The 26,607-nt window shown below is 40.4% G+C and overlaps 1 protein-coding gene across 1 annotated transcript in view; it reads right to left on the bottom strand.

Moving 5' to 3' along the window:
• LOC133581483 (1-phosphatidylinositol 4,5-bisphosphate phosphodiesterase delta-1-like) overlaps window positions 1–26,607 on the bottom strand; it is a 72,681-nt gene that overhangs the window by 37,120 nt on the left and 8,954 nt on the right. Inside the window, exons 3-6 of the mRNA XM_061935500.1 lie at window positions 24,352–24,580; window positions 13,337–13,466; window positions 12,982–13,210; window positions 2,087–2,288 (exon numbers count right to left, since the gene is read on the bottom strand). Coding sequence (XP_061791484.1) covers window positions 2,087–2,288; window positions 12,982–13,210; window positions 13,337–13,466; window positions 24,352–24,580 — 790 coding nt within the window. The remainder of the gene's footprint in view (window positions 1–2,086; window positions 2,289–12,981; window positions 13,211–13,336; window positions 13,467–24,351; window positions 24,581–26,607) is intronic.

Here is a 26,607-nt window from a genome sequence, read left to right as displayed (position 1 = left end):
CTTAGAGAGAACATTGGTCACACGGCTGCGCTAGCATCACAGCTAACGTTAGCCATGCTGCTATGTCTCTGCTCGGGGAGGACGTATACGTATGTGACGTATGACGTGACAGTATGTGACGTATGTAAGAAGGTGCGCTTGCTGTCTGTGAGAGGGAGACACAGGAAAAAGTGAGAAGAGCCTGTCGTGTAATGCCAGCAGCTAAAAGCAACTGCGTGAGAATCCACAGACCTGTGGATGTGTTGAAGGTGGGCTGGAAAATGCGGAACGGAAATTAGGGAGCAGCAGAAAAGTGGAATGTATTATTTAAATCGGTGCGTTGGAAAACACGGACCAGAGTTTTTTTTTTTAACTGGATCTGGATCGGAATTTTCCCATGCCTTGCCAATACGCATTTTTTTGCAAATATCGGCAGCCGATCCGATCCAAATATCGGATCGGGACATCCCTAGTATTAAACGGCGCATCCTGAAGAGACGCTCAGAAAGCTACTTGAAAATGGTCTGTAAAACATAATCTATGCAACATTTTGACCAAAGAAACTCCATTACATGTTATGTAGAGCCATGGTCCCCAACCACCAGTCCGGGGACCGGTACCGGTCTGTGACGCATATGCTACCGGGCCGCACAGCAACATTGTGTGAATGCTCCAAAGCATTCACACAATTAATAAGGTTTTCTACACCAAATTTAATCTATTTTATTCAACTTCTTCTTCTTCTTCTCCAGATTTTGGCGCACTCTACCTTCCACTTTTTTCATCCGATTCAAACCATTCCAAACGCGGCCTTTCCGTTGACATAACCCCCAAATTCCCAGAATTCAAGGTTTTCCAGAACATTTTCCGGAACATTTTTCCCCATTCAAAATGAATTGGCCATTTTTCAAACTTCCACCATTTACACATTTTTCAACCGATTCAAACCATTCCACCTTCAACATATCCTGGACACCACAACCTGGACATTGAAACTATCATTTTTTGAAGTAAAAATTTTTTCCCAAGAATTCCAGTTTTTTTTCCAAACCCTTTTTTGACCCTTTTTTCAACCCATTTCAAATTCCAGGAATTCCTTAATACCATTTGTCAATTAAAGATGTTACTACTTCAACATTTCTCGACCGATTTGAAAAATTCCAACACCAACCATTTCAACTCATTCCCAAGATTCCATTTTTTTTTTGCATTTTCTAAAAAATTCCCTCTTTTCCCGAAATCCCCAAATTTTCATGAAATTCCCATTGAAAAGAATGGGACATTTTTCAAAGTTCCACAACTCCCACTCAAACTGTTCCAACTTCAAAATATTCAACCTGTTCAAGAATTGTGTGCTCCCTTTCAAAAACTGTAAAAAAAATTTTTTTAAATTCCCGGATTTCCAAGAATTCTCCGTTTTTAGGGACATTGTCCCCATTCCAAATGAATTATCCATTTTTCACTAACAATTCCAACATTTTTCAACCTATTCAAAATATTCCACCTTCAACATATTGCACTCATCCTGGACATTCAAACTAAGTATTTCCCAAGTTGCAAACCAAATTCCGGTTTTCCTGGAAATTCAAATGCTTCAACATTCAACACATTCCAACATTCAAACTATTCTTACATTCATACTTCATTCTGTCAGCATTGGAGCATTCACATGCAATTCCTTCAGGAATTGCCTCATCTAGTTAATTTATAAACTACCGCATTTTCTCCGACTTAACTTTCAGATTGTAGCCAAAGGCTAATTTTTTTGCTGTTTTTGTCTGCTAAACGTAGAAAGCTGGTCCGTGAAAGTAATGCATACATTAAACCGGTCCCTGGTGGAAAAAAGGTTGGGGAACCCTGATGTAGACCACAAGATAGTGTTTTAAATTGAGAAAAAACTCATAATATGACCCTTTTAATGCGGTGCGCCTTTTGAATTAAAAAAAAGACCGGCTCATCGTAAGTGCACCTTTTAATCCGGTGCACTCTATGGACCGAAAAATACGGTAACCCTGCCAATCAAAGTGCAAGTGTGCCTAATGTCGACCCACAATTAGTGTGTAATACCAATAACAAGCATGGAGTAGGGTGTGATGGTAGTGGTCACCTGACATAAGCCTCCGTGCTGCTAGGACCTTTCAGCTGATCCTCCATTAAGTAGGTGTTGTGTGAGGAGGAGATGAAGTAGTGGTTGAGCGGCCGGCTCATGTCCTGGTACACCTCCTTGTGCTCTGGGTCCATGATCAAGGCGTCAGGATGGTGCAGGTACATGAGGAAGCCATCTTTACTCAACACATTCTTTGCCTTGGCTGGAAAACAAAAACATGCAAAAAAGGTGTAAGTTCACATTGATCCTTGATGGAAAATCTGAGAAAAAAATCACAATCAATCTACATTAGACCGGTGTTTTTCAACCTTTTTTGAGCCAAGGCACATCTTTTGCGTTGAAAAAATTCGGAGGCACACCACCCGCAGAAATCATTAAAAAACAAAACACAGTTGACAGTAAAAAGTCGTTTAAACCATAGCATGCATCAATATAGCTCTTGTCTCAAAGTAGGTGTACTGTCACCACCTGTCACATCACACCCTGACTTATTTTGATTTTTTTTGCTGTTTTCCTGTGTGTAGTGTTTTAGTTCTTGTCTTGCGCTCCTATTTTGGTGGCTTTTTCTCTTTTTTTGGTATTTTCCTGTAGCAGTTTCATGTCTTCCTCTGAGAGATATTTCCCGCATCTACTTTGTTTTAGCAATCAAGAATATCTCAGGTTGTTTTTATCATGTCATGTCATGTTTGGATGTACATTGTGGACGCCGTCTTTGCAGTAAGTCTTTGCTGTCGTCCAGCATTCGGTTTTTGTTGACTTTGTAGCCAGTTCAGTTTTAGTGCTTACAAAGTACAAAGAAGAAGAATTATGAGAAATACTTTCAAGCTTATTGAAAATAAGATATTCTTCATCTCAGTATCATCCTCATCTCTACTGCTCGCTAGTGTTACCATATCTGAGTTATTGTGCAGAAATATGGGGAAATAACTACAAATGTGCACTACATTCGCTAACCGTGTTACAAAAAAGATCAGTTAGAATAATACATAATGTTGGATATAGAGAACATACAAACCCTTTATTTATTAAGTCAAAAATATTAAAGTTCGGTGATTTGGTAAAATTGCAAACAGCTAAAATGATGTACAAAGCAAACTATAACCTGCTACCAAAGAATGTACAACAATTCTTCTCAACTAAAGAGGAGAAATATAACCTTAGAGGAAAAAATAATTTAAAACATTTATATGCACGTACAACACTTAGAACTTTTAGCATATCAGTATGTGGAATTAAATTATGGAATGGATTAATAAGTAAAGAAGTTAAAAATTGTACTGATATGATCCAGTTTAAGAGGTTGTTCAAAATAATAGTGCTTACAGAGTACAAAGAAGAAGAATTATGAGAAATACTTCCAACCTTATTGAAAATAAGATATTCTTCATCTCAGTATGTTAATAATGACTGAATTAATTAATTAATTACATATTACAAAACTGTTGTATACTAATTCATAGATGTTATTTTATTATATAAAAAGGTCAGTAAATGATTCTATATATTTGTAAATGCTTTGAAGTGGGAAAGGGGTAGGATAAAATAAGCTTTCCTTCTTCCTACTCCTTTTCGGGCATGGTGTAAAATGAAATGATATGAAATTGTGTGATGTATTATGATGTAAGTGTGCTCATGTTCGAAATAAACTAAAGAAAGAAAGAAAGAAAGTATGTTAATAATGACTGAATTAATTAATTACATATTACAAAACTGTTGTGTATACTAATTCACAGATGTTATTTTATTATATAAAAAGGTCAGTAAATGATTCTATATATTTGTAAACGCTATGAAATGGGAAAGGGGTAGGATTAAATAAGCTTTTCTTCTTCCTACTCCTTTTCGGACATGATGTAAAGTGAAATGATATGAAATTGTGTGATGTATTATGCTGTAAGTGTGTTCATGTTCGAAATAAACTAAAGAAAGAAAGAAAAGTTTTGTTCTGCATAGCCTTCTCTAAGCTTCAATGCCTTTTCTTAGGGGCACTCACCTTTTGTTTATTTTTGGTTAAAGCATTAGACACATTTTTACCTTCACCCTGCCTCCCGCTGTTTCTGACATCTACAAAGCAATTAGCTACCGGTTGCCACCTACTGACATGGAAGAGTATTACACGGTTACTCTGCCGAGCTCTAGACAGCACCGACACTCAACAACAACACATCATTTGCAGACTATAATTACTGGTTTGCAAAAAATATTTTTAACCCAAATAGGTGAAATTAGATAATGTCCCACGGCACACCAGACTGTATCTCACAGTGGTTGAAAAACACTGCATTACACCAATGTTTGCACACAAATTTGCATTGGATCTCAAAACTCTGCAGATTATTGCACTTCAATAAATGCAGATTATTGTATAGGTCGTATTCGGACACGTGACTGTTGAACGGAAATGAACAAAGTGGTGGGCCACTAAACCAACATGACTACTGTGCAGCCAACAGAGTGATCTATCACAGTACACAAAGGGCCTAGATGTTCTTATTAAAAGCAGATACGAGCAAAAAATGCAAACTATGCAATAAAATCGATCCCTAAAGATTTGTCAGTGATCTCAAGGATTATCTATCGTCCGCGTTCCCAGACATATCGTCATTCTACACGACAAAACAGATGGAAACTTGGAAAAGCATGGAGGTCTACAACTTTTTTTGTGTGTGGCTGGGTCAAAGAAATTAGTATCGGGTAAATCATGCATCGTTTTTGCTCGGGTAAGGACACATTTCATGATTTAACTTTGCGTCTACAGCCGTGTTTGTTGCCTTGTTTTTGTTGTATGCGTCGTTTACGAGTAGCCGTGTCTTCCGCGTCTATATCAAAATACATCTACAGATGCAGTGGCGGACCGTGCGTTTCCCACCTAGGCCTTCAGTGATCTCCGACTGCAATGATTACCTTTCAGAATACCATAATTTATGTCACCACATGATCATTGCTGGAGAAATACTATACAGGAACAAATTTACGCACTACTGCGCATTGAATCACATTAACACTAAACAAGACGGGTTATTTTCTGGCGCATTTAAAAAATCAATTAAAACGCATCAGCAATTAAAACCTATACCGTAAATTTCTCTGCTTGGCTCATGCAACTTCCGGTCAAAGTTTGATTCAAAGTACACACTTCTCAAAGATATACTAACTGCCCCTGACCACATGATGGCGACAAATACACATGTAACATTGTTAATTAAATGACAAGCATGACACACTTTAACAACAAGAGTTTACAACTTTTAGTTGTAACAGAACAGCTACTGTCAACAACTTGCAATCTGATTGGGTATCACAACTATCTCTTAACTCTGTGTTCTCAAATTCATCCGCTAACGGTCGCGATGAGTATCCAATCACAGGACGCGTAAATGTCACATTCATTCAGTGGCCAAGTGGTTAGAGTGTCCGCCCTGAGATCGGTAGGTTGTGAGTTCAAACCCCGGCCGAGTCATACCAAAGACTATAAAAATGGGACCCATTACCTCCCTGCTTGGCACTCATCATCAAGGGTTGGAATTGGGGGTTAAATCACCAAAAATGATTCCCGGGCGCGGCCGCTGCTGCTCACTGCTCCCTTCACCTCTCAGTGGGTGATCAAGGGGATGGGTCAAATGCAGACAACAAATTTCACCACATCTAGTGTGTGTGTGACAATCATTGGTACTTTAACTTTAACATTCAACGTGAGGCCATCTAAAAGGCCTTACTGACAACAATTCGTGATCTGATTGGCTATCACGACTGTCTATTAACTGTATGTGTCCGTTCACTTAAAGTGCAGAGACGCCTGCATTGTTGAAGGCATCTAGCAGATTTGGTACAGCATGGCAACATAAGCTAGCTGAATTCTGATTGTATACAAACTAAAACTAAAAACAGAACTGGAACGAGCATAGTATGACATGAAGAGAGTATGAATAATTTTAGATATTTAGGGAAAGTAAATTTAAAAAATTATTGTATCTTTAAATATGATCATGATTTCTGGTTATGTTAGGCCAGCAGAGAAGGTCTTGCTGGCCCTGACGGCACACCACTGTACAGATGTCAACATTGTGTATGTACTGCAAGCTCAATGTTTAACTGCTGCCTTTGGTAAAAACTTAACCGATTTCTTAAACTCAGAGTTCATGCTTTACAAAATGTGAACAACAAATAATATCAAGATAATACTTCAATGGCAGGGTTTCCCGCAGCGCTTTGTTGTTAAGGCGTCCGCCTTAACAACAAAGAGCCACCACCTAAACTAAAGTCTTAACAAGCTGCTCCGCTTAGTTCTGCCTCTGCCTCTGTCAGTATGTCTCTGCAGCACCCAGCATTGTCCCACCCACAGAACCATCTGATTGGTTACACACAGAGCGGTAACAGCCAATCAGCAGTGCGTATTCAGAGCACATGGAGTCAGTGCTCACTACAGAGGCAGGCAGAGAGGAGAGAAGGTACGGGTTAGCAGAAAGATGTTTTGCAGGTAAGCATAAGGTAGCGGACTTTCTCCAAATTAAAATAAACACCTCCCAGTCAACTACTAGTAACATCACTTTGAGCCCGTTGACCTTCTAGAAACATAAGCGGCAGCTCAGCTTGCTCTCAATCCTTGAGGTGAAGGCTAATTAGCTTTTAGCGTAACGGTGTGTGTGCGCCCCACATTAAACGGACAGCAAAGCCCTGTCTGTCTGAGAGAAAGACAAGCATTATTGTCCTACAGTTAACTAAGTTATTTCACTTTACCTTTTTCTGTGTTGAAGTAGCAAAAAAGGACATGTTAAAAGAAGAGTTTCCTGAAGCTTTCTCAGATAGTTGATATAATAATGTAACTGCATCATAAAGCCTACATGAACTCCATGGTGTTCAGGGATGAATAGTCTCTCCTATTGCTATTGTACCATTTTTTTCAGCTATAGTTACATTAATCATTAGTAATGTAGCAGCCTAGTTTTGAATGGCAAGGTCCCTGCTATCACATGTTGATACAAATATAACATTTCCATAATAAAAATCAACTACAGGCTTCCCAAATGCTGTAATAAATTAAGCATGATGAGTTGAACATATGTCAGCATGTGGCCCCACTTTTAACTCTTTTTTCAAACGCTTACTTACAGTAAGTCATTATTTTAGTATCTCAGGTAACTAGGACTGTTTTGTCTTTACTTTACGGAAAAAATATCTTGATATATATCGTATATCGCCATTCAGCAAATGGAGCGAAAAACACAACCAAAAGATGTAGGCTTCTTCACGCGACGAAGCCGGCCTACGTCACCACAGTCTGTAGTCTATTACCCCCCCCAGGCTGTAGTGGCAGCGACGAGGTGGAGACAGGCCGAGTTACACCGATCCTTACACCCACCCACCCCTTTGCCCGGTCCCCTACCCCTGGAGAGTCACCACCTTAACTAACACATTTTCTGGGGAAACACTGAATGGGAAATACTAAACGTTAAAAGTATATCAAACAAACCTTTGACGAAGTGATCACTGCAAAAACATTCTTCGACTTGCTTTCATCGACTGGAGTTTGTGCCCCTTGTCTCGTCTTCTTTGTGATTTACAAATGTTGCATGTACAAATACTGCAACATCATTCCGCTTAATAAAACACTGGATTTAAACCCAGGAATTCAGAACTTTCAGTGAGAGTCTGATTTCACTAAAAATAATGTTTAGAATAACAGCAACTAGAGCAGTGACGTGCAGACACTAGAGGCAGGTGAGGCGGGGCCTCACCTGCCACCATGGAAAGAAAAAAAAAGTAAAAAAAAAAAAAAAAATTAAGTTGTTATATGTTTCCAGTGATTATACTATAAAGTTATTTTCCATTTAACTTCACCAGTTTTAGATTATTTTTATTTAAAATCGCTGAATTTTCACATTTGCCGTTCAAATACTGAGAAGAGACGGTGCGGTGAACAGCAGGCAGTTGAGGCACGTCACTCAGTGCCGCAACATGGATTGCGGACTTGGCTAACTGCTGGCCTGCTGTGCAGTGAGACCGTATTGCTATATGAATTATACATTTCCATAGTTTAGTTAGCTGAGGTATATAATGTACAGTGTATTTTGTCAACAACTGTATGTGTGTAACGTATTTTTGTGCTGAGCGATCATAAAACGGCTGCAAAAGACGCATTGGCTGAGGCTCGCAGTAATCCCGCCTCCTGCACTCCCGCCGTAGAATGCACCCCCTGACGGGAGTGTTATATCAACTAAAGCCCACACTTAAACTTTCCACGTGCAAGATTGAATCTATTTAAAAAAGTTATTTCATAAGAAGCCAAAAAGTGCAAAAACAATAATGTTCGTGTTGGAGGAGTTGTGAATGACTGCAGGGCCACAACATTAGGTACACCTGCAGACTGCAGGTGTACCTAATTCACAACTCCTCCAACACGAACATTATTGTTTTTGCACTTTTTGGCTTCTTATTAAATAACTTTTGTAACCTATTTTTATGGGCTTTCCTCTTTGTGATGTTAAGTTCTTGTTATGCGCTGTTATACAGTATATGCCTTGAGCTCTTATTTTGAGCGGAAGTGATGACACGTTGGAGTGGAGCGGAGGTTTTTGAAAGAAAGTAAATAAAGTGGTCCTCGTGTAAAATTGGAGCCTCCGTGTTTGTTATTTTGTAGTTTCATACAGTATAGGCGACATTTATAAACCCTCGGTTACACTTTTTTAAATAGATTCAATCTTGCACGTGGAAAGTTTAAGTGAGGGCTTTAGTTGATTGCAGCTGATTGGCCACGCCCCGACCAAGATGGTGCCAGTATGTGCTTTGGCCTGCCGTCTCTCGCTGTCAGCTCTGTTGGTTTTTGTGTTTTTTGCGTCTATTTTCGTCTCTGTCAGCTCACTGCTTGTGTATGACCGCCAAACACTGTTGGATCTTTGCCCCTCTCCCACTGATATGATCAACTTCGACGTTGGTTTTTCGACGTCCCAGTCAGCTTTTTCACCTGGCCGGATTCCTGCCTTCCTTTCCCGCCCCCTGGCTCCTCTCCCCCGGCGGAAGAGTCTCCGGCGCCGCGGTAAACGTGGCGGCCAGCTGGTGAAAGTTAGGGCACTCCTGGCCCGGCTTCCCGAAGGAGGAATGGTGCGGTATTCGGTCTCCTCCTGCACCCACGCTCGCTCGATCCCATCGGCTCCTAGCTGGTTCCTATCGTTGGTTTGGAGGAAGAGGCTTGCCGTCGTCGCTCCTGCTGTCCCCGCCCCCGGAGGCGCGGGGTGGATTCCCGCCACCTGCGGGCTGTGTGTCGGGCCCCACCCGGATTAATTGCGGCCTTGGACGTGCTGGCCCCCACCAGGTTCGGTCTTGTGAACGCAAGATCTTTGACAAACAAAACGTTTATCCTGAAGGATTTCTTCACTTCCCGCGGACTGGACTTCCTCTGTGTGACGGAGACATGGCTGAGAGCCGGTGAGTCCGCCCCTCTTAATGAACTTCTGCCTCCGGAGTGTTCCTACTTTAATTCCCCACGGCCGTCCGGTCGAAAAGGAGGAGGATTAGCAGTCGTTTTTAAAAATGACTTTAAATGCCGTCAGATCCGCCTACAATCCTCCTTTTCAAGCTTCGAACTGTGCATGTTTGAACTGGGTCTTTCTGATGTCGTCCTGTGTGCCGTCATCTATCGACCACCAAAGTACCACAAAGACTTTATAACTGACTTTTCTGAATTTCTGGCTGAAATCCTGCCCAAATATGATCGTGTCCTTATTGTGGGTGATTTTAATATTTACACCTGCTGTCCAGACGAGCCGCTTTCCAGGAGCTTCCTGAATATAATCGACTCATTTAACTTTGTACAGTCTGTGTGTGGTTCTACACATGAACGCGGGCATACACTCGATTTAGTGCTCTCGTATGGTTTGTGTGTTTTTAATTTGGACATTTGCGACGCTTTGTTCTCTGATCATATGCCGATCTTGTTTGATATTCCCACGCAGTGTCCAGTTAAATTGTGCGCTCCGCCCCAACGCTCTCGCATGTTTAATTCTTCGTCTCCTGCTCGGTTCTCCTCTATTTTTTCGACTCTTTGTGATGATAATTCTGCAGCCTCTGTATGTCTGAATACTGAAGAGTTGGTTTCTGGGTTCAACTCTATTTGTTTACAAACACTGGACACGATCGCGCCTTTCAAATGCCGCCGCTCTAAAGCCACGACTCAGCCCTGGTTGAATGACGTCACTCGGGCTGCCAGGCGCGTATGTAGAAGAGCAGAGAGAAAATGGAAAAAAGACAGGCTGCATGTGTCCTTTGCCATTTTTAAAGAAAGCCTGTTTTCCTTTCAGATGACTGTAAAAGCAGAAATGAATATATATCTATCTATCTCAGATTATATCTTCTAACTGTAACAACCCCAGAGTTCTGTTTAAAACTATTAACACTGTCATTGATGCTCCCAAATCTGTTGGTTTTGATGCTTCTTTTGAATTCTGTGAAAATTGTCTCCATTTTTTCACTGACAAAATTGTGTCAACTAGAGCCAGTCTATCTCAGCCTTCATATGACCCTTCTGTTCCTCTGCATTTCTCTTCTGTTTTCCATCAGTTTGAGCCAGTGTCCTTTTCTTTTTTAAGTGACACAGTTAGTCATATGAAGCCCTCTGGTTCTCCTGCAGATGCCCTCCCACCTCGCCTGTTTAAGGAGGTACTTGCTACTATTGGATCAAGTGTCCTTAACATTATCAATAGTAGCCTCTCTTCTGGAATAGTTCCAGTAGAGTTTAAACATGCAGTGGTACGACCTCTACTTAAAAAACCCAGCCTCGACCCCTCTCTCCTCTCTAACCTCAGACCTATCTCTAATCTTCCATACATTTCCAAAATATTAGAGAAGGTTGTCTACAGTCAGACGTTGCCCTTCTTAGAGGATAATGGTATCACTGAGCTGTTCCAGTCCGGTTTTAAAGCCCTCCACAGCACAGAGTCAGCGCTTCTAAAAGTTTTTAACGATATCCTCCTGTCCACTGATTCTGGTAAATATGTTGTCCTGGTGCTTTTAGATCTGTCTGCTGCGTTCGACACCGTCGACCACGCCACCTTAATCACTCGTCTTGAGAACTGTGTGGGCATTAAGGGCGCCGCCCTCAACTGGTTCCGGTCGTACCTAACCGACAGGAGTTTTTGTGTAAAAGTAGACAGTTTTATGTCGTCCACAGCTCCTTTACCACATGGGGTCCCCCAGGGCTCAATCCTTTCCCCAATTTTATTTGCGCTTTACCTTCTCCCCCTTGGTTCTATTTTTAGGAAGTACAGTATTGCATTTAATTTTTACGCCGATGATTGCCAGATTTATTTTCCCATGGCACAAAATAACACGGTTCAACGTCTTATTGACTGCCTGCACGACATCAAAGTCTGGCTTTCAGCTAACTTCCTGAGCCTAAATGAAGATAAAACAGAAGTTATGTTGTTCGGTCCAAGTCGCTCTCCCTCCCCCAACGTTGACCTCGGCACTCTGACCCCGTATCTCAGCGACTGTGTCACAAACCTGGGGGTAAAGTTTGACTCAGATTTTAAGTTTGAAAAACAAATCAGCAGCGTCGTTCAAAAAAGCTTTTATCAATTACGCCAAATAGCGAAAGTGAAACCGCTTCTATCAAGACATGATCTTGAGAAATTAATCCACGCCTTTATCTCGACTCGTCTTGATTACTGTAATGCCCTGTATGTTGGCATTAGCCAGGCCTCCCTCGCCCGCCTGCAGCTCGTGCAGAACTCTGCTGCTCGTCTGCTAACACAGACCCGCAGACGTGAGCACATCACCCCTATTTTAGCGTCCCTTCACTGGCTCCCTGTGCGTTACCGAATCAATTTCAAACTCCTTTTGTTTTTAAATGTCTAAACAACCTCGCGCCAACCTATCTCTCCGACCTCCTTCAGCCTTACTGCCCCACCCGATCCTTAAGATCAGCCGATCAGCTGCTGTTGACGGTCCCTGACACAAGGCTGAAGCTTAGAGGTGACAGAGCTTTCGCCGTTGCTGCTCCCAAGCTCTGGAACGACCTACCCCTGAGTGTTAGACAAGCCTCCTCTCTTCCTGTTTTTAAATCTCTCTTAAAAACATACTTTTATTCAATGGCTTTTAACACTGAGTGATATCCATCCTGCAATGGCGCCCCATAATACACCTGCTGTGAACCTGTTTTTATGTTTTTATTTATTCTATTTTAATTATTTATTTTTTATCGTGTTCTGTTTGTGTTGTGTTTGCTCGGTACTCGTTTTATCTTTTAACCTGTTCATTGTACAGCACTTTGGCTACCCCTGTGGTAAATTTTAAATGTGCTTTATAAATAAAGTTGATTTGATTTGATTTGATATGATATAACACTCCTGTCAGGGGGTGCATTAATCCAGCACAACAGCAGCGCATGGACTTCATTTATAAGTAAAGGTAAGACCATAATAACGTTTTTTTTTAATTAAATGTGCTTTTTTGTGTGCGACAGTTTGTATGTGTAAAGTTAAGTTAAAGTACCAATGATTGTCACACACACACTAGGTGTAATGAAATGTGCCCTCTGCATTTGACCCATCCCCTTGATCACCCCCTGGGAGGTGAGGGGAGCAGTGGGCAGCAGCGGCACCGCGCCCGGGAACAATCTTTGGTGATTTAACCCCCAATTCCAACCCTTGATGCTGAGTGCCAAGCAGGGAAGAATGCTGGTATGAGCTGTTAAACATAACCCGTTAACTGCTGCCAATCAAATGGTGAATAAGATACTCTTTAGGGTTCATATGTTTGTAAATCTGACTGTGATGAAGTCAGTGCCTCACCAGCCATCAACCTCACCGCACGTCACTGAACTAGAGTATAGAAGAAGAATGATATGCCTACAACAACAATAGAGTTTGAAAACAAAACCAAGTCCAATGTCAGCTTCTGACCTTTTTCATCCGGCTCAAACTTGTCAATAATCTTGTTGGCGTCCTCCAGTGTTGTCTTCTCTCTCTGCTCTTTCATCAGGAACTCCACTAGGTCCTCAGGACTCATGGCGCCGGCAGACTTGGCATACTCCTGGTAGATTACGTCGATTGCCTCCCGGTAGGTCAACAGGTCGTAGAAATGTTGGATCTCCTTTCCAGCCAGGAATCCCGACTTGGATTTGTCACATTGCTAAAAAGGGATATCAAAGGACGCCCTGTTAAAACCCATGACTGGGAAATGCAAAAAAAACTGAATACAGATGTACAAGACTATAAGTTAAGTTGTAACTCTTGGACAATGAACCAGTGGTATGACCTCAAAGAGCATGTCTGCATAGCTGTCCTCCACATCGGCGTTGATGAGGCGCATGAACTTCTTGACCTCGGACATGCTCAGCTTGTCATCTTTATTCTTGTCTGCTTTGCTCATGCAGCTGAAAATCCAGCTGGATTGCGTTTCATGTAAGGAAAAGTACAAAGGAACCAAAACAAAATAACTGTGCCAATCGCTTTCCTGTGTCAGAGGATTAACAAATCAAGCCAATTGATAAATGTCTTATACATCATACATAAAGCTGGAGCGGTTTGTATTGTCAGCTGGTGCAGGTGTCGGTTTTACCGCCAGCTGTATCAATATTTGTGTTGTGTTCAGGCACACTGACTGCACAAACATGTCAAGTTGTAGAACAGCCCCCAAACGCAATCGATATCGAGCTGCTAGAGGTGGAGATGGGGTGATACTGGGCCGCACTAAGTATTCCCTTCACAATCATCAATTGACTACTTCTAGTAGGCCTTAAGTCATTATTCAGGTTAAATTGTATATTTTGATACAGTTGATTTACACAAAAGGATGGTCACAAAAACATCTGCTTGCTTACAGGAAGTTGCTCTTTTTGTGTTTGTTGTAATGTCATTTTTGCAGTTATTGTTCTTTCTAGATAGATTCAAAATTACCATATTAGGGGTGTAACAGTACGTGTATTTGTATTGAACCGTTTCGGTACGGGGTTCCGGTTCAGTTCGGAGGTGTACCGAACAAGTTTCCACACGGACATATTAAGTAGCGTAACGCACTTTGTGTAAACAATGCACACCGAGGCACAACACACGGCATGCTAGCAGCTAAAGGGCTACGATAGACTGACCATACGTCCTCTTTTGCGGAGCTGTCAGGGCGGAGTTTCTTAAATGCCTCAAATGTCCGGCATTTTGAGTTAGGGTTGCGTGTAATTTTAATGTACGTTCAGGGTTAAGAAGGGGTTAAAAACAAAACAAATTGTGCGCGCAGCAGCATTGGTGAGGGAGGGGCAGAGACAGAGAGAGAGAGAGAGAGTTATGATAAACGCGCATGCGTCGCCAGGCTCTGCTTTTTATCCATAGATTTATCAGATAAAAATGTTTATTATCTATAGCAGGGGTGTCAAAAGTGTGCCATTTGCGGCCCACAGCTAATGTTTTAAAGGCCCACGGCACATTCTAAAAATACTATTAAAATAAACAAAAACATAACAAAAGTGAAATAAAAAAGCTTAAAGGTTAAATGTAATTTAGAAAAAGTTGCAATGTTGACTAATAAAACAAAGCTGTTTTTTGTCTTTCAAATTGCTCAAAACATAATATTGAATCAAAATCAATGTTAGTATGAATTATTGACCTATCCAAGGTTCCCATTACTTCACATCAAATATTCCACTAAGAAAAATATGAAGATTTTGAAAATTTGGTCAATAAATAACCCAAAAATGTATATTTTGTTGTTTTCTTACTGTACCGAAAATGAACTGAACCGTGACCTCTAAACCGAGGTACGTACCGAACCGACATTTTTGTGTACCGTTACACACCTACATAATATATTTAACTATTAGCAAACCAGGTATGGAGAGAAATGTGTCTTTTTATGCAACCCCAAAAAAATTCATTAGCAACCATCCCCGTTTATGAATGTTCTCATTCATCCAGGTCATTGTTATCTCAGGGCATTCAATCGATCGCAACTGAACTGTTTGGTTTGCCTCAGAAGACGTTTCATCAGTTCATGCTCATAGACTTAAATTGGTCAGATCTAGTCTAGGGGCTGCAACCATCCATCCATTTTCTACCGCTTGTCCCTCTTGGGCAAAAAAAATAAATCAATAAGTTCAATGGTTGCAAAATGTTGGGGGGGTTATAACTTACTTACTCTGATCAGTATGTTAGAAGGCATTTTATTGGTCAGTATCACCCATCCCTAGTCTTTGGTATGTTCCCTACACGTGTGTTAAAGGGGAACATTATCACCAGACCTATGTAAGCGTCAATATATACCTTGATGTTGCAGAAAAAAGACCATATATTTTTTAACCGATTTCCGAACTCTAAATGGGTGAATTTTGGCGAATTAAACGCCTTTCTATTATTCGCTCTCGGCATCGGGAAGCAATCCGCCATTTTCTCAAACACATTACAAACACCGAGTCAAATCAGCTCTGTTATTTTCCTTTTTTTCGACTGTTTTCCGTACCTTGGAGACATCATGCCTTGTCGGTGTGTTGTCGGAGGGTGTAACAACACGAACAGGGACGGATTCAAGTGGTCACCAGTGGCCCAAAGATGCGAAAGTGGCAAGAAATTGGACGTTTGTTCCGCACACTTTACCGACGAAAGCTATGCTACGACAGAGATGGCAAGAATGTGTGGGTATCCTGCGACACTCAAAGCAGATGCATTTCCAACTGGACTGGACAGATCAGCTTTCAGGAAAAGAGAGCGGATGAGGGTATGTCTACAGAATATATTAATTGATGAAAACTGGGCTGTCTGCACTTTCAAAGTGCATGTTGTTGCCAAATGTATTTCATATACTGTAAACCTAGTTCATAGTTGTTAGTTTCCTTTAATGCCAAACAAACACATACCAATCGTTGGTTAGAAGGCGATCGCCAAATTCGTCCTCGCATTCTCCCGTGTCGCTGGCTGTCGTGTCGTTTTCGCTTGCATACGGTTCAAACCGATATGGCTCAATAGCTTCAGTTTCTTCTTCAATTTCGTTTTCGCTACCTGCCTCCACACTACAACCATCCATTTCAATACATGCGTAATCTGTTGAATCGCTTAAACCGCTGAAATCCGAGTCTGAATCCGAGCTAATGTCGCTATATCTTGCTTTTCTATGCGCCATGTTTGTTTGTATTGGCATCACTGTGTGACGTCACAGGAAAATGGACGGGTGTATATAACGATGGTTAAAATCAGGCACTTTGAAGCTTTTTTTAGGGATATTGCGTGATGGGTAAAATTTAGAAAAACACTTAAAAAAATAAAATAAGCCACTGGGAACTGATTAATGGTTTTAACCCTTCTGAAATTGTGATAATGTTCCCCTTTAAGGACGGAGGTAGTAAACAATCACACGCCATCATCCCAGACTGACCAATTTAAAAAAAGACTTCTATCCCAAGAATTTGTTACATTAATCATGTATAGAGGCAGATTAATTACGCAATTTATTTTGACTGTTCCTTTACCTTAAGTGAGGATGGCTACCTAAAAGGCGGCCCGGGTTGGTCACACGGTCAGTGATCAGGGGCCGTATTTATCAAGCGTCTTAGAGTGCCATTTTACACTTAAGTCCTGAGAATTTGCGAAATTTAGTCCTACTCTCAAACTTAAGAATAAAAGCTATTTATCAACTTTCTTAAAGGGGAACATTATCACCAGACCTATGTAAGCGTCAATATATACCTTGATGTTGCAGAAAAAAGATCATATATTTTTTTAACCGATTTCCGAACTCTAAATGGGTGAATTTTGGCGAATTAAACGCCTTTCTAATATTCGCTCTCGGAGCGATGACGTCACAACGTGACGTCGCATCGGGAAGCAATCCGCCATTTTCTCAAACACCGAGTCAAATCAGCTCTGTTATTTTCCGTTTTTTCGACTGTTTTCCGTACCTTGGAGACATCATGCCTCGTCGGTGTGTTGTCGGAGGGTGTAACAACACGAACAGGGACGGATTCAAGTTGCACCAGTGGCCCAAAGATGCGAAAGTGGCAAGAAATTGGACGTTTGTTCCGCACACTTTACCGACGAAAGCTATGCTACGACAGAGATGGCAAGAATGTGTAGATATCCTGCGACACTCAAAGCAGATGCATTTCCAACGATAAAGTCAAAGAAATCTGCCGCCAGACCCCCATTGAAATCTGCGGGAGTGTGTGAGCAATTCAGGGACAATGGACCTCGGTAGCACGGCAAGCAATAGCGGCAGTTTGTTCCCGCAGACGAGCGAGCTAAACCCCCTGGATGTCTTGGCTCACACCGTCCCTTATGCAACCAAAGATGATCAAGAGAAGAATATCGACCCTAGTTTCCCTGGCCTGCTGACATCAACTCCAAAACTGGACAGATCAGCTTTCAGGAAAAGAGCGCGGATGAGGGTATGTCTACAGAATATATTAATTGATGAAAATTGGGCTGTCTGCACTCTCAAAGTGCATGTTGTTGCCAAATGTATTTCATATGCTGTAAACCTAGTTCATAGTTGTTAGTTTCCTTTAATGCCAAACAAACATACCAATCGTTGGTTAGAAGGCGATCGCCAAATTCGTCCTCGCTTTCTCTCGTGTCGCTGGCTGTCGTGTCGTTTTCGTCGGTTTCGCTTGCATAAGTTCAAACCGATATGGCTCAATAGCTTCAGTTTCGTCTTCAATTTCGTTTTCGCTACCTGCCTCCACACTACAACCATCCGTTTCAATACATGCGTAATCTGTTGAATCGCTTAAGCCGCTGAAATCAGAGTCTGAATACAAGCTAATGTCGCTATAGCTTGCTGTTCTATGTGCCATGTTTCTTTGTGTTGGCTTCACTATGTGACGTCACAGGAAAATGGACGGGTGGTTAAAATCAGGCACTTTGAAGGTTTTTTTAGGGATATTGCGTGATGGGTAAAATTTTGAAAAAAACTTCGAAAAATATAATAAGCCACTGGGAACTGATTTTTAATGGTTTTAACAATTCTGAAATTGTTATAATGTTCCCCTTTAAGTCTAAGAATCACTCCTACTCTCCACGATATTTAAGAGACCTTCAGCGGTGTCCTAAGTGGTTAGGAGTTGCCAGCGGGGGATGGCACTGAGGCGAGAGGGACGTGCGCGAACGTTCAGGGAGCGGAAGGATGTCCTGGCTTTGTTTGATGACGAGCAGCTGATCAAACGATATCGTTTAGACAGAGCGGGTATTATTTTTGTCACAGATTTAATAAGGGGCATCATCTCATCAGCAACATCACACAGCAGAGCTTTCACAGCAGAACTAAAGGTCATCACAATGCTTCGATATTTCGCCACTGGGAACATGAATTGGAAAGAAAAGGAAACATTTATTTTTGATTCATTGCCAATATTGTTTGTTTTGTATTATTTTGTAGTTTATTGTCAAAATATACACTCCCAATGTCCACTTAAATATTTCTAAGATATTTCTTTATCCTTAGACAACCGTGATTGGTCATTTCTGTGAACACAGAAATGACGTCACCTAAAATTCCGTTTACGACACATAGTAATGTCGTAATTCAGCACTGAGTGTGACACTTAAAATTCAGTCCTACACTTCGCTGAAAGTGTGAGTAAGACGCTTGATAACTAACTTTTAAGTGCAGCTTTCAGCGAAGAATTTCTTTACTCATAAGTCAACTCTTAGCAGACTTCTTAGGAGTAATTCTAAGACGCTTGATAAATACGGCCCCAGGTCAATGCATAAGTCAGTGCAAAGAGGAGTGAGGAGACTCCGACTGGCGTGCTCCTTGGTAAATGTCACTCCAAAATAAACCCTGACTGGACTTGAGATAAAACTGTTAGCACGTTTTCAGCAAATAAATGTCCTGCATTTAAGTAAACCTTTTAAAAAGTGTTCCTGGAACATCATTTCATTTGGTGTCCAAACACTGGGTTCTTTCAGTTCATTTTAATTATGCAATTGAGTAACAGCCTGTGATTAATCATGGTTATTCCAAAGTCTGATTTAAAAAAAATAAAAAATAAAAAATAAAAAATAAAAAAATAAAAAAATAAAAAAAAGAGTCATTTCACAGCCCTACTTCTAACATTGTTCAGAGGACGCCCCAACCACAAGATTGAAATTGGGCCCCGACCAAAAAGATTTGTAAATGGAAAATAAACAAAAAACATTTTGTTTGAAAATGTTTTATTTTAAATCCATTTTTGGTTAAAATATTGTATTATTTGTAAAACGTTTAGCTTTTTTAAAATTCCGATCTATCATTTTTGTTTGCAAATCTGTGTTTTTATTTCAAATCTACTTTTTTTTTGTTTTAAATGTTTTAAGTTGCAAATCCAATATTCTTATGTTACAACTCATTTTTTGTTTGCAATATTATATTTTTATTTTAAATCCATTATTTTTGTGTTTAATGTAAATCTGATTTTTGCATTTGTTTCAAATGTATTGTTTACAAATGTGTTAGTTTATAATAACTTTTCTTTGATTGCATAAACACACATTTATCTCAATACCTAGGGCAGGGGTCGGCAACCCGCGGCTCCGGAGCTGCATGCAGCTCTTTGATCACTCTGATGCGGCTCAGCTGCATACTTGCCGACCCCCCCGATTTTCCCGGGACACTTCCGAATTTCAGTGCCTCTCGCAGAAAACTCCCGGGATCAATATTATCCCATTATCACCCTTACAATAATAATAAGGGCGTGCCATGATGGTACAGCATTTAGCACCCTCTACAATCTGTATAAACAGCGTGCCAGCCCAGCTCCTTGTTAAATGCATCTTCTGCTTGCACACGTAAGTGACAGCAAAGCATACTTGGTCAACAGCCACACAGGTTACACTGACGGTGGCCATATAAAACAACTTTAACACTCTTACTAATAATGCGCCACACTTTGAACCAAAACCAAACAAGAATGACAAACACATTTCGGGAGAACATCTGCACCTTAACACAACATAAACACAACAGAACAAATACCCAGAATCCCATGCAGCCCTGACTCTTCCGGGCTACATTATACACCCCTGCTACCACCAAACCCCGCCCTCACCCCAACCCTGCTCCCTCACACATCAAACCCCCCCCCTCTGTGGTTGAGGTGGGCGGGGTTTGGTAGCGGGGGTGTATAATGTAGCCCGGAAGAGTTAGTGCTGCATGGGATTCTGGGTATTTGTTCTGTTGTGTTTATGTTGTGTTACGGTGCAGATGTACTCCCGAAATGTGTTTGTCATTCTTGTTTGGTGTGGGTTCACAGTGTGGCGCATTATTAGTAAGAGTGTTAAAGTTTTTTATACCGCCACCGTCAGTGTAACCTGTGTGGTTGTTGACCAAGTATGCCTTGCTGTCACTTACGTGAGCAAGCAGAAGCCCCATACAACGTGTGGCTGGGCCGGCACGCTGGTTGTAGTGGGCGCTAAATACTGAACTATCACGGCACGTTCGGGGGAAATTCGTAGTCTTCCGGAAAAATCAGGAGGTTTGGTAAGTATGATGCTGTCAAGCGCCATTCATATAAAACCCGCGGGCCACAATAACATTCAATTTTCATAATAAGGTGTGAGCCACGTGTCTGAGACCCTTGGTTTATACATAGCACAAAGCAAAAAAAAAAACCTTTGTATGCAGTGTTATTTCATTTTAAATTTCAAAAGATATTTGTGGCTCCCATTGTTTTCTGTAATTTGTGAAACTGGTCAAAATGGCTCTTTGACTGGTAAAGGTTGCCGATCCCTGGTTTATACATAGCACAAAGCAAACAAAAAAACTTTTGTATGCAGTGTTATTTCATTTTAAATTTCAAAAGATTTTTGTGGCTCCCATTGTTTTCTTTAATTTGTGAAACTGGTCAAAATGGCTCTTTGACTGGTAAAGGTTGCCGACCCCTGAACTAGGGTGTGCGGACTGCAATTCCCTAACACTAAACTATGCAGATGGATTCAGAGCCACACAGTACGGGCCGCAGATAGCCCACGGGTTTGAGACCCCGGCATTATAACCTAGACCAGGACTGTCAAACTCGTTTTAATGGAGGGCCATATCGCAGTTATGTTTGCCCTCAGAGGGCCACTTCTAACAGTGAATGATATTATTACACAATTGCCTATGCATTTGATTATTTGGATTTTTTTTTTTTTTTTTATGTACAACAATGTAAAACAAATTTGTCGATTTTACAGTAAATAACTGACAGGTCAGTCGCAAAACATTTTACAGTAAAATTTACAGTGTTTTTTTCAGCATGTTACTGTAAATTGGAAAAAACGGTACCACTGTTTTTCACGGTACAAAACTGGCAGCTCAGTTAGAATTTTAGTGTTTTTTTTTTTTACTGTAAATATAAAACTCCATTTTTACAGTAAAATTCTGGCATTTTTAGCTGCCGGTTTTTACCGTAAAACAACTGTAGATTTTACCGTGTACTATTGTGAGTAGCAAAACAGTACCACAGTTTTTTACAGTCAAAAACCTGGCAGCTCAGTTGCCAGCCTTTTATGGTCAGATTTTAATGTACAGTAAAATGCTGAAAAAACACAGTAAATGTTGTTAAAGTCGCTGTAAAATCTATGTATTAAATTTGACAATTTGATGAATAACTTGCTTAGAATTCATAAGTCAAGCAGATAAAAAGTACCCGTATTTTTCGGAGTATAAGTCACACCGGCCGAAAATGCATACTAAAGAAAGAAAAAAAACACATTAGTCGCACTGGAGTATAAGTCACATTTTTTGGGGAAATGTATTTGATAAAAGCCAACACCAAGAATAGACATTTGAAAGGCAATTTAAAATAAAGAATAGTAAACAACAGGCTGAATAAGTGTACCGGTATGTTATATGAGGCATAAATAACCAACTGAGAAGGTGCCTGGTATGTTAACGTAACATACCGGTATTATGGTAAGAGTCATTCAAATAACTACAACATATAGAACATGCTATATGTTTACCTAACAATCTGTCACTCCTAATCACTAAATATTTGATATTTTACGGTAATGTGTTAATAATTTCACACATAAGTCGCTCCTGAGTAGGGATGTCCGATAATGGCTTTTTCCCGATATTCCGATATTGTCCAACTCTTTAATTACCGATACCGATATCAACCGATATACACAGTCGTGGAATTAACACATTATTATGCCTAATTTGGACAACCAGGTATGGTGAAGATAAGGTACTTTTAAAAAAAAATTATTAAATAAAATAAGATAAATAAATTAAAAACATTTTCTTGAATAAAAAAGAAAGTAAAACAATATAAAAACAGTTAGATAGAAACTAGTAATTAATGAAAATGAGTAAAATTAAGTGTTAAAGGTTAGTACTATTAGTGGACCAGCAGCACGCACAATCATGTGTGCTTACGGACTGTATCCCTTGCAGACTGTATTGATATATAATGTAGGAACCAGAATATTAATAACTGAAAGAAACAACCCTTTTGTGTGAATGAGTGTAAATGGGGGAGGAAGGTTTTTTGCGTTGGTGCACTAATTGTAAGTGTATCTTGTGTTTTGTATGTTGATTTAATAAAAAATAAATAACATTTAAAAAAATTTAAAAAACCGGTACCGATAAGTAAAAAAAACTGATACCGATAATTTCCGATATTACATTTTAACGCATTTATCGGCCGATATTATCGGACATCTCTACTCCATCTCTACTGCGACTTATAGCCCGAAAAATGCGGTAGGTATTTCTAGTTTATCTTAAACATTGTTTGAATCTATGGTCATATATTTGTTACATTATAATATTTATGTTTAACAAATATGCGATTGCATTGAGTGCATGTATTTTTTTCTGTCAAAATGGAAACAACTAATACATTTAGTAAGAAGATATTAAGTACTTTAATGACGCATATTATTTCCAGGCTTCCGAGGGCCAAATAAAATGATGTGGCCGGCCAGATCTGGCGCCCGAGCCTTGAGTTTGACACCTGTGAACAATGTTCCCTCGAATTTTTCATGTGTGTGAGCAAACGCACAAACTCCCTGAGCATTCAGTGGAGCACATGTGAGCAACATCAGACGTGCACACTGTGGCCACACCAGTGTCACACCTGTCCCAAACCTGACAGCGTAACAATTTAAATGTTTTATTAAAATAATTTTCTGATATAAGTGATTTTGCCCTCTTACAATGACAATAACAAAAAAACATGTTTTTCATGACCTATGTGCTAGTATTGTATGTCTGGCTGTGGGTCCTGCCTTTAAAAGAAATGTTACCCCTTTCAGAGATTATATTTAGTTCCTGTTACTTTCGGTCTGTAAAATACATCTTTTTATTAGCATTTATGAAATCTAATGACAATATTTCATGAATAATATCCTTGGATTAACACTCTTAATAAATGGCAGTAAAATAAGCACACATCTGATTGAGGAGTCAGAGGATTACAACCTGGCATTTACACATTGTGTGGCGTTGGGGTTGTCCGACTTTTTGTGTGGCCATAAACGCAGCACTGGCTAAGTGCCATGAGTGCTTGTGTTGGTGCAGGTGAGAAAGCGAGCGGCTTCTGTTGAAACGACGGATGACAAAGTTGGTTTAAGCCTGGTTTGTATGGCAGATAATTACCAGTTTTTATAGATAAAAGTTGTTTTTACTCATGTTTTGGTGTGGTTACAAACAGTTTTGCTCAATAAAGTGATTGATGGAATTCCTGTCTGTAAAGTGTCTTGTTTTATTCATTGGGGCCACTCTTGTCACCTGTCACTCACAGAGTTGCATTGCAAAATCATACAAAATAAATTGTAATGTGTTTATTTTGTTTAGAGTTCAGGTGGGATTTTTGATTTCCTGCGCGGCATTAATTTGCTGTGCGCAGAGGACGCGTGAGCAGTGTGCAATTGCGCAGGCGCGCACCTTAGAGGGAACGTTGCCTGTGACCTATACTAATGAGGTTGTTAAATGTTTATTTGCATGCAAACTCCTGTCAGAAATGTGACATCAATTTAACCGCATGTAGTGCAAAGAAACCTAAACAAACAGTGATGATGGTTCCTGGAGTCACACAACACAGATGGCTAAGACAGCATTTTAATATGCTGCAAAATATACAAAATGTCTTAAATGTATATGAACTTGCAATTTTGGCTACTGTATTAGCTACAGTATTTAGATTACAGTTGATCAGGGTTGACTTTCATGCAATTTCATTTAGCTCTATTACCACTCATTGGCCAATCATCACAACGAGTGTTGATTGGCTCCGCCCCTTGCCAACACCTGGTCTCTTTTCGAGAGCGGGAATAAGCAATGCCACTTACAAAGCAAGCTTAACAGCGCCATGATAAGGATACTGTTCAGACTTCTGCTGCTGGTTGAGGTTGTTCCTGCTGTCAATCATTTTCTGCAAGCTGCTGACCCACTGCTTGGTCTCGTCCTCAGAGCTGGCGATGAGGTCCAGGTTCTTACCGGGGACCTTGAAGACGATAGAGAAGCAGCAGTTGTCCTCCTGCTGGTCCGTGTACTTCTTCAAGCCCTCCGTCTGGCGGCCCCGCCGCACCGCCGCAATGTCGTCGATGGAAACTGCGAACAAAGCAAAAAACAAACAAACGTAATGTCATTTACAGTACTTTGATTGTGCTGTGAGTAGACAAAGAACACATGTCCTACTTTTGCTATAGATTTTATTGGGGGAGATTACAGGATTTTTATTAGAAATCAACAGATATGTTTTTTGTCAGGGCCCATATTGATACCGTTTCTTAGTAGCCAAGAAGGCTGATATTTGGAGTAGAAGTGATTTAAACATGAATAGTAGGCCAGTAAACAGCTGAACAAAGCTTTACGTTGTTTTTTTAACATTTTAAGAAACGTCGGCCCAGTAGCTGTCAGAATAATTGTGTCTAAATTATCACAAAACTTTGTGTTTCAATGAGTTCCCGGCGAGCAGACAAAAGCTGTCTTTGATCTTACCAATCAAAAGGCTTGTAAAACTCCACTGTGTAGGATGGGAAGCGACATGAAGGTGTCGGTTTCTTTGATGTATTGTAATCCACAGGAAGATTTTGTCTTGACCCGAGATCTACAAAGCGGAGAGGAAGCAGGGCCTGACCCCCCTCCAGGCACCTTTTCTTATAACTGTTTTGTGACCAAAGTCAGTGGCTGTTTACAACCCCCCTCCCTTACACACAGCTGTTGCCATGTAATCAGGGAACGTCCAAATAAAAGAGGAGGCGTACAATCTTTCGTCAGAGCGTGGTGGGACACTGTACAAGGGTACAGGTCTACGCGTTTCACCACATTGAGCCAAATTTAATTCTATCTCTGTTTGATTCCTTGCTTCTTTGTCTGTTTAATAGAGGTCATCAGTGTTTGAACCTGACAGTAGCAACATACTTTAAGCGGCGCTAATGTTGTGGTTAATTTAGCATCATCATTGACTTTCAAAAAGACCTCTATTTCGTGTGTCTAGGAGGAGCATCAACATTTGTGTTTCAAAATATGGGAAATTTGCCGGGAAAATTGTCTGTCTGTTATTTCACTTTACATTTTTCTGTGTTGATAGAGCTGTGTTGAAGCAGGACATTATGTTAAATGAAGAGTTTCTGTCTCTGATAGTTGATATAATAATGTAACTGCATCATTAAGTCTACATGAAGTCCATGGTGTTCAGGGATGAATAGTCTCTCCTATTGCACTATTTTTTCAGCTATAGTTACATTAATCATTAGTAATGCAGCAGCCTAGTTTTGAATGGCAGGGTCACTGCTGTCACATGTTGATGAAAATATAACATTTACATAATAAAAATCAACTACAGGCTTCCCAAATGATGAAATAAATTAAGCATGATGAGTTGTGAAGTGAAGTGAATTACATTTATATAGCGCTTTTTCTCAAGTGACTCAAAGCGCTTTACATTGTGAAACCCAATATCTAAGTTAGATTTAAACCAGTGTGGGTGGCACTGGGAGCAGGTGGGTAAAGTGTCTTGCCCAAGGACACAACAGCAGTGACTAGGATGGCGGAAGCGGGGATCGAACCTGCAACCCTCAAGTTGCTGGCACGGCCGCTCTACCAACAGAGCTATACCGTTGAGTTGACTTGAAACTGTTTAATGTTGCACTTTTTATATGTAGAAGAAAAGTTTTGTCATTTTATTTAATCTGAGCAACAACTTGAGGCAGTTTAAAGGCCTACTGAAATGATTTTTTTTTATTTAAATGGGGATAGCAGATCCATTCTGTGTCATACTTGATCATTTCGCGATATTGCCATATTTTTGTTGAAAGGATTTAGTATAGAACAACGACGATAAAGTTCGCAACTTTTGGTCACTGATAAAAAAAGCCTTGCCTGTACCGGAAGTAGCGTGATGTCACAAGTTGAAAGTCTCCTCACATTTCCCCATTGTTTACATCAGCAGCGAGAGCGATTCGGACCAAGAAAGCCACGATTACCCCATTAATTTGAGCAAGGATGAAAGATTCGTGGATGAGGAACGTGAGAGTGAAGTATTAGAGTGCAGTGCAGGACGCATCTTTTTTCGCTCTGACTGTAACTTAGGTACAAGGGCTCATTGGATTTCACACTCTCTCCCTTTTCTATTG

The sequence above is a fragment of the Nerophis lumbriciformis genome, linkage group LG03 (assembly GCF_033978685.3).
Source record: "Nerophis lumbriciformis linkage group LG03, RoL_Nlum_v2.1, whole genome shotgun sequence".
In the NCBI taxonomy this organism is placed as follows: Eukaryota; Metazoa; Chordata; class Actinopteri; order Syngnathiformes; family Syngnathidae; genus Nerophis; species Nerophis lumbriciformis.
Note: the sequence above shows the minus strand (reverse complement) of the source record. Positions and strands in the feature narration are given on the sequence as shown.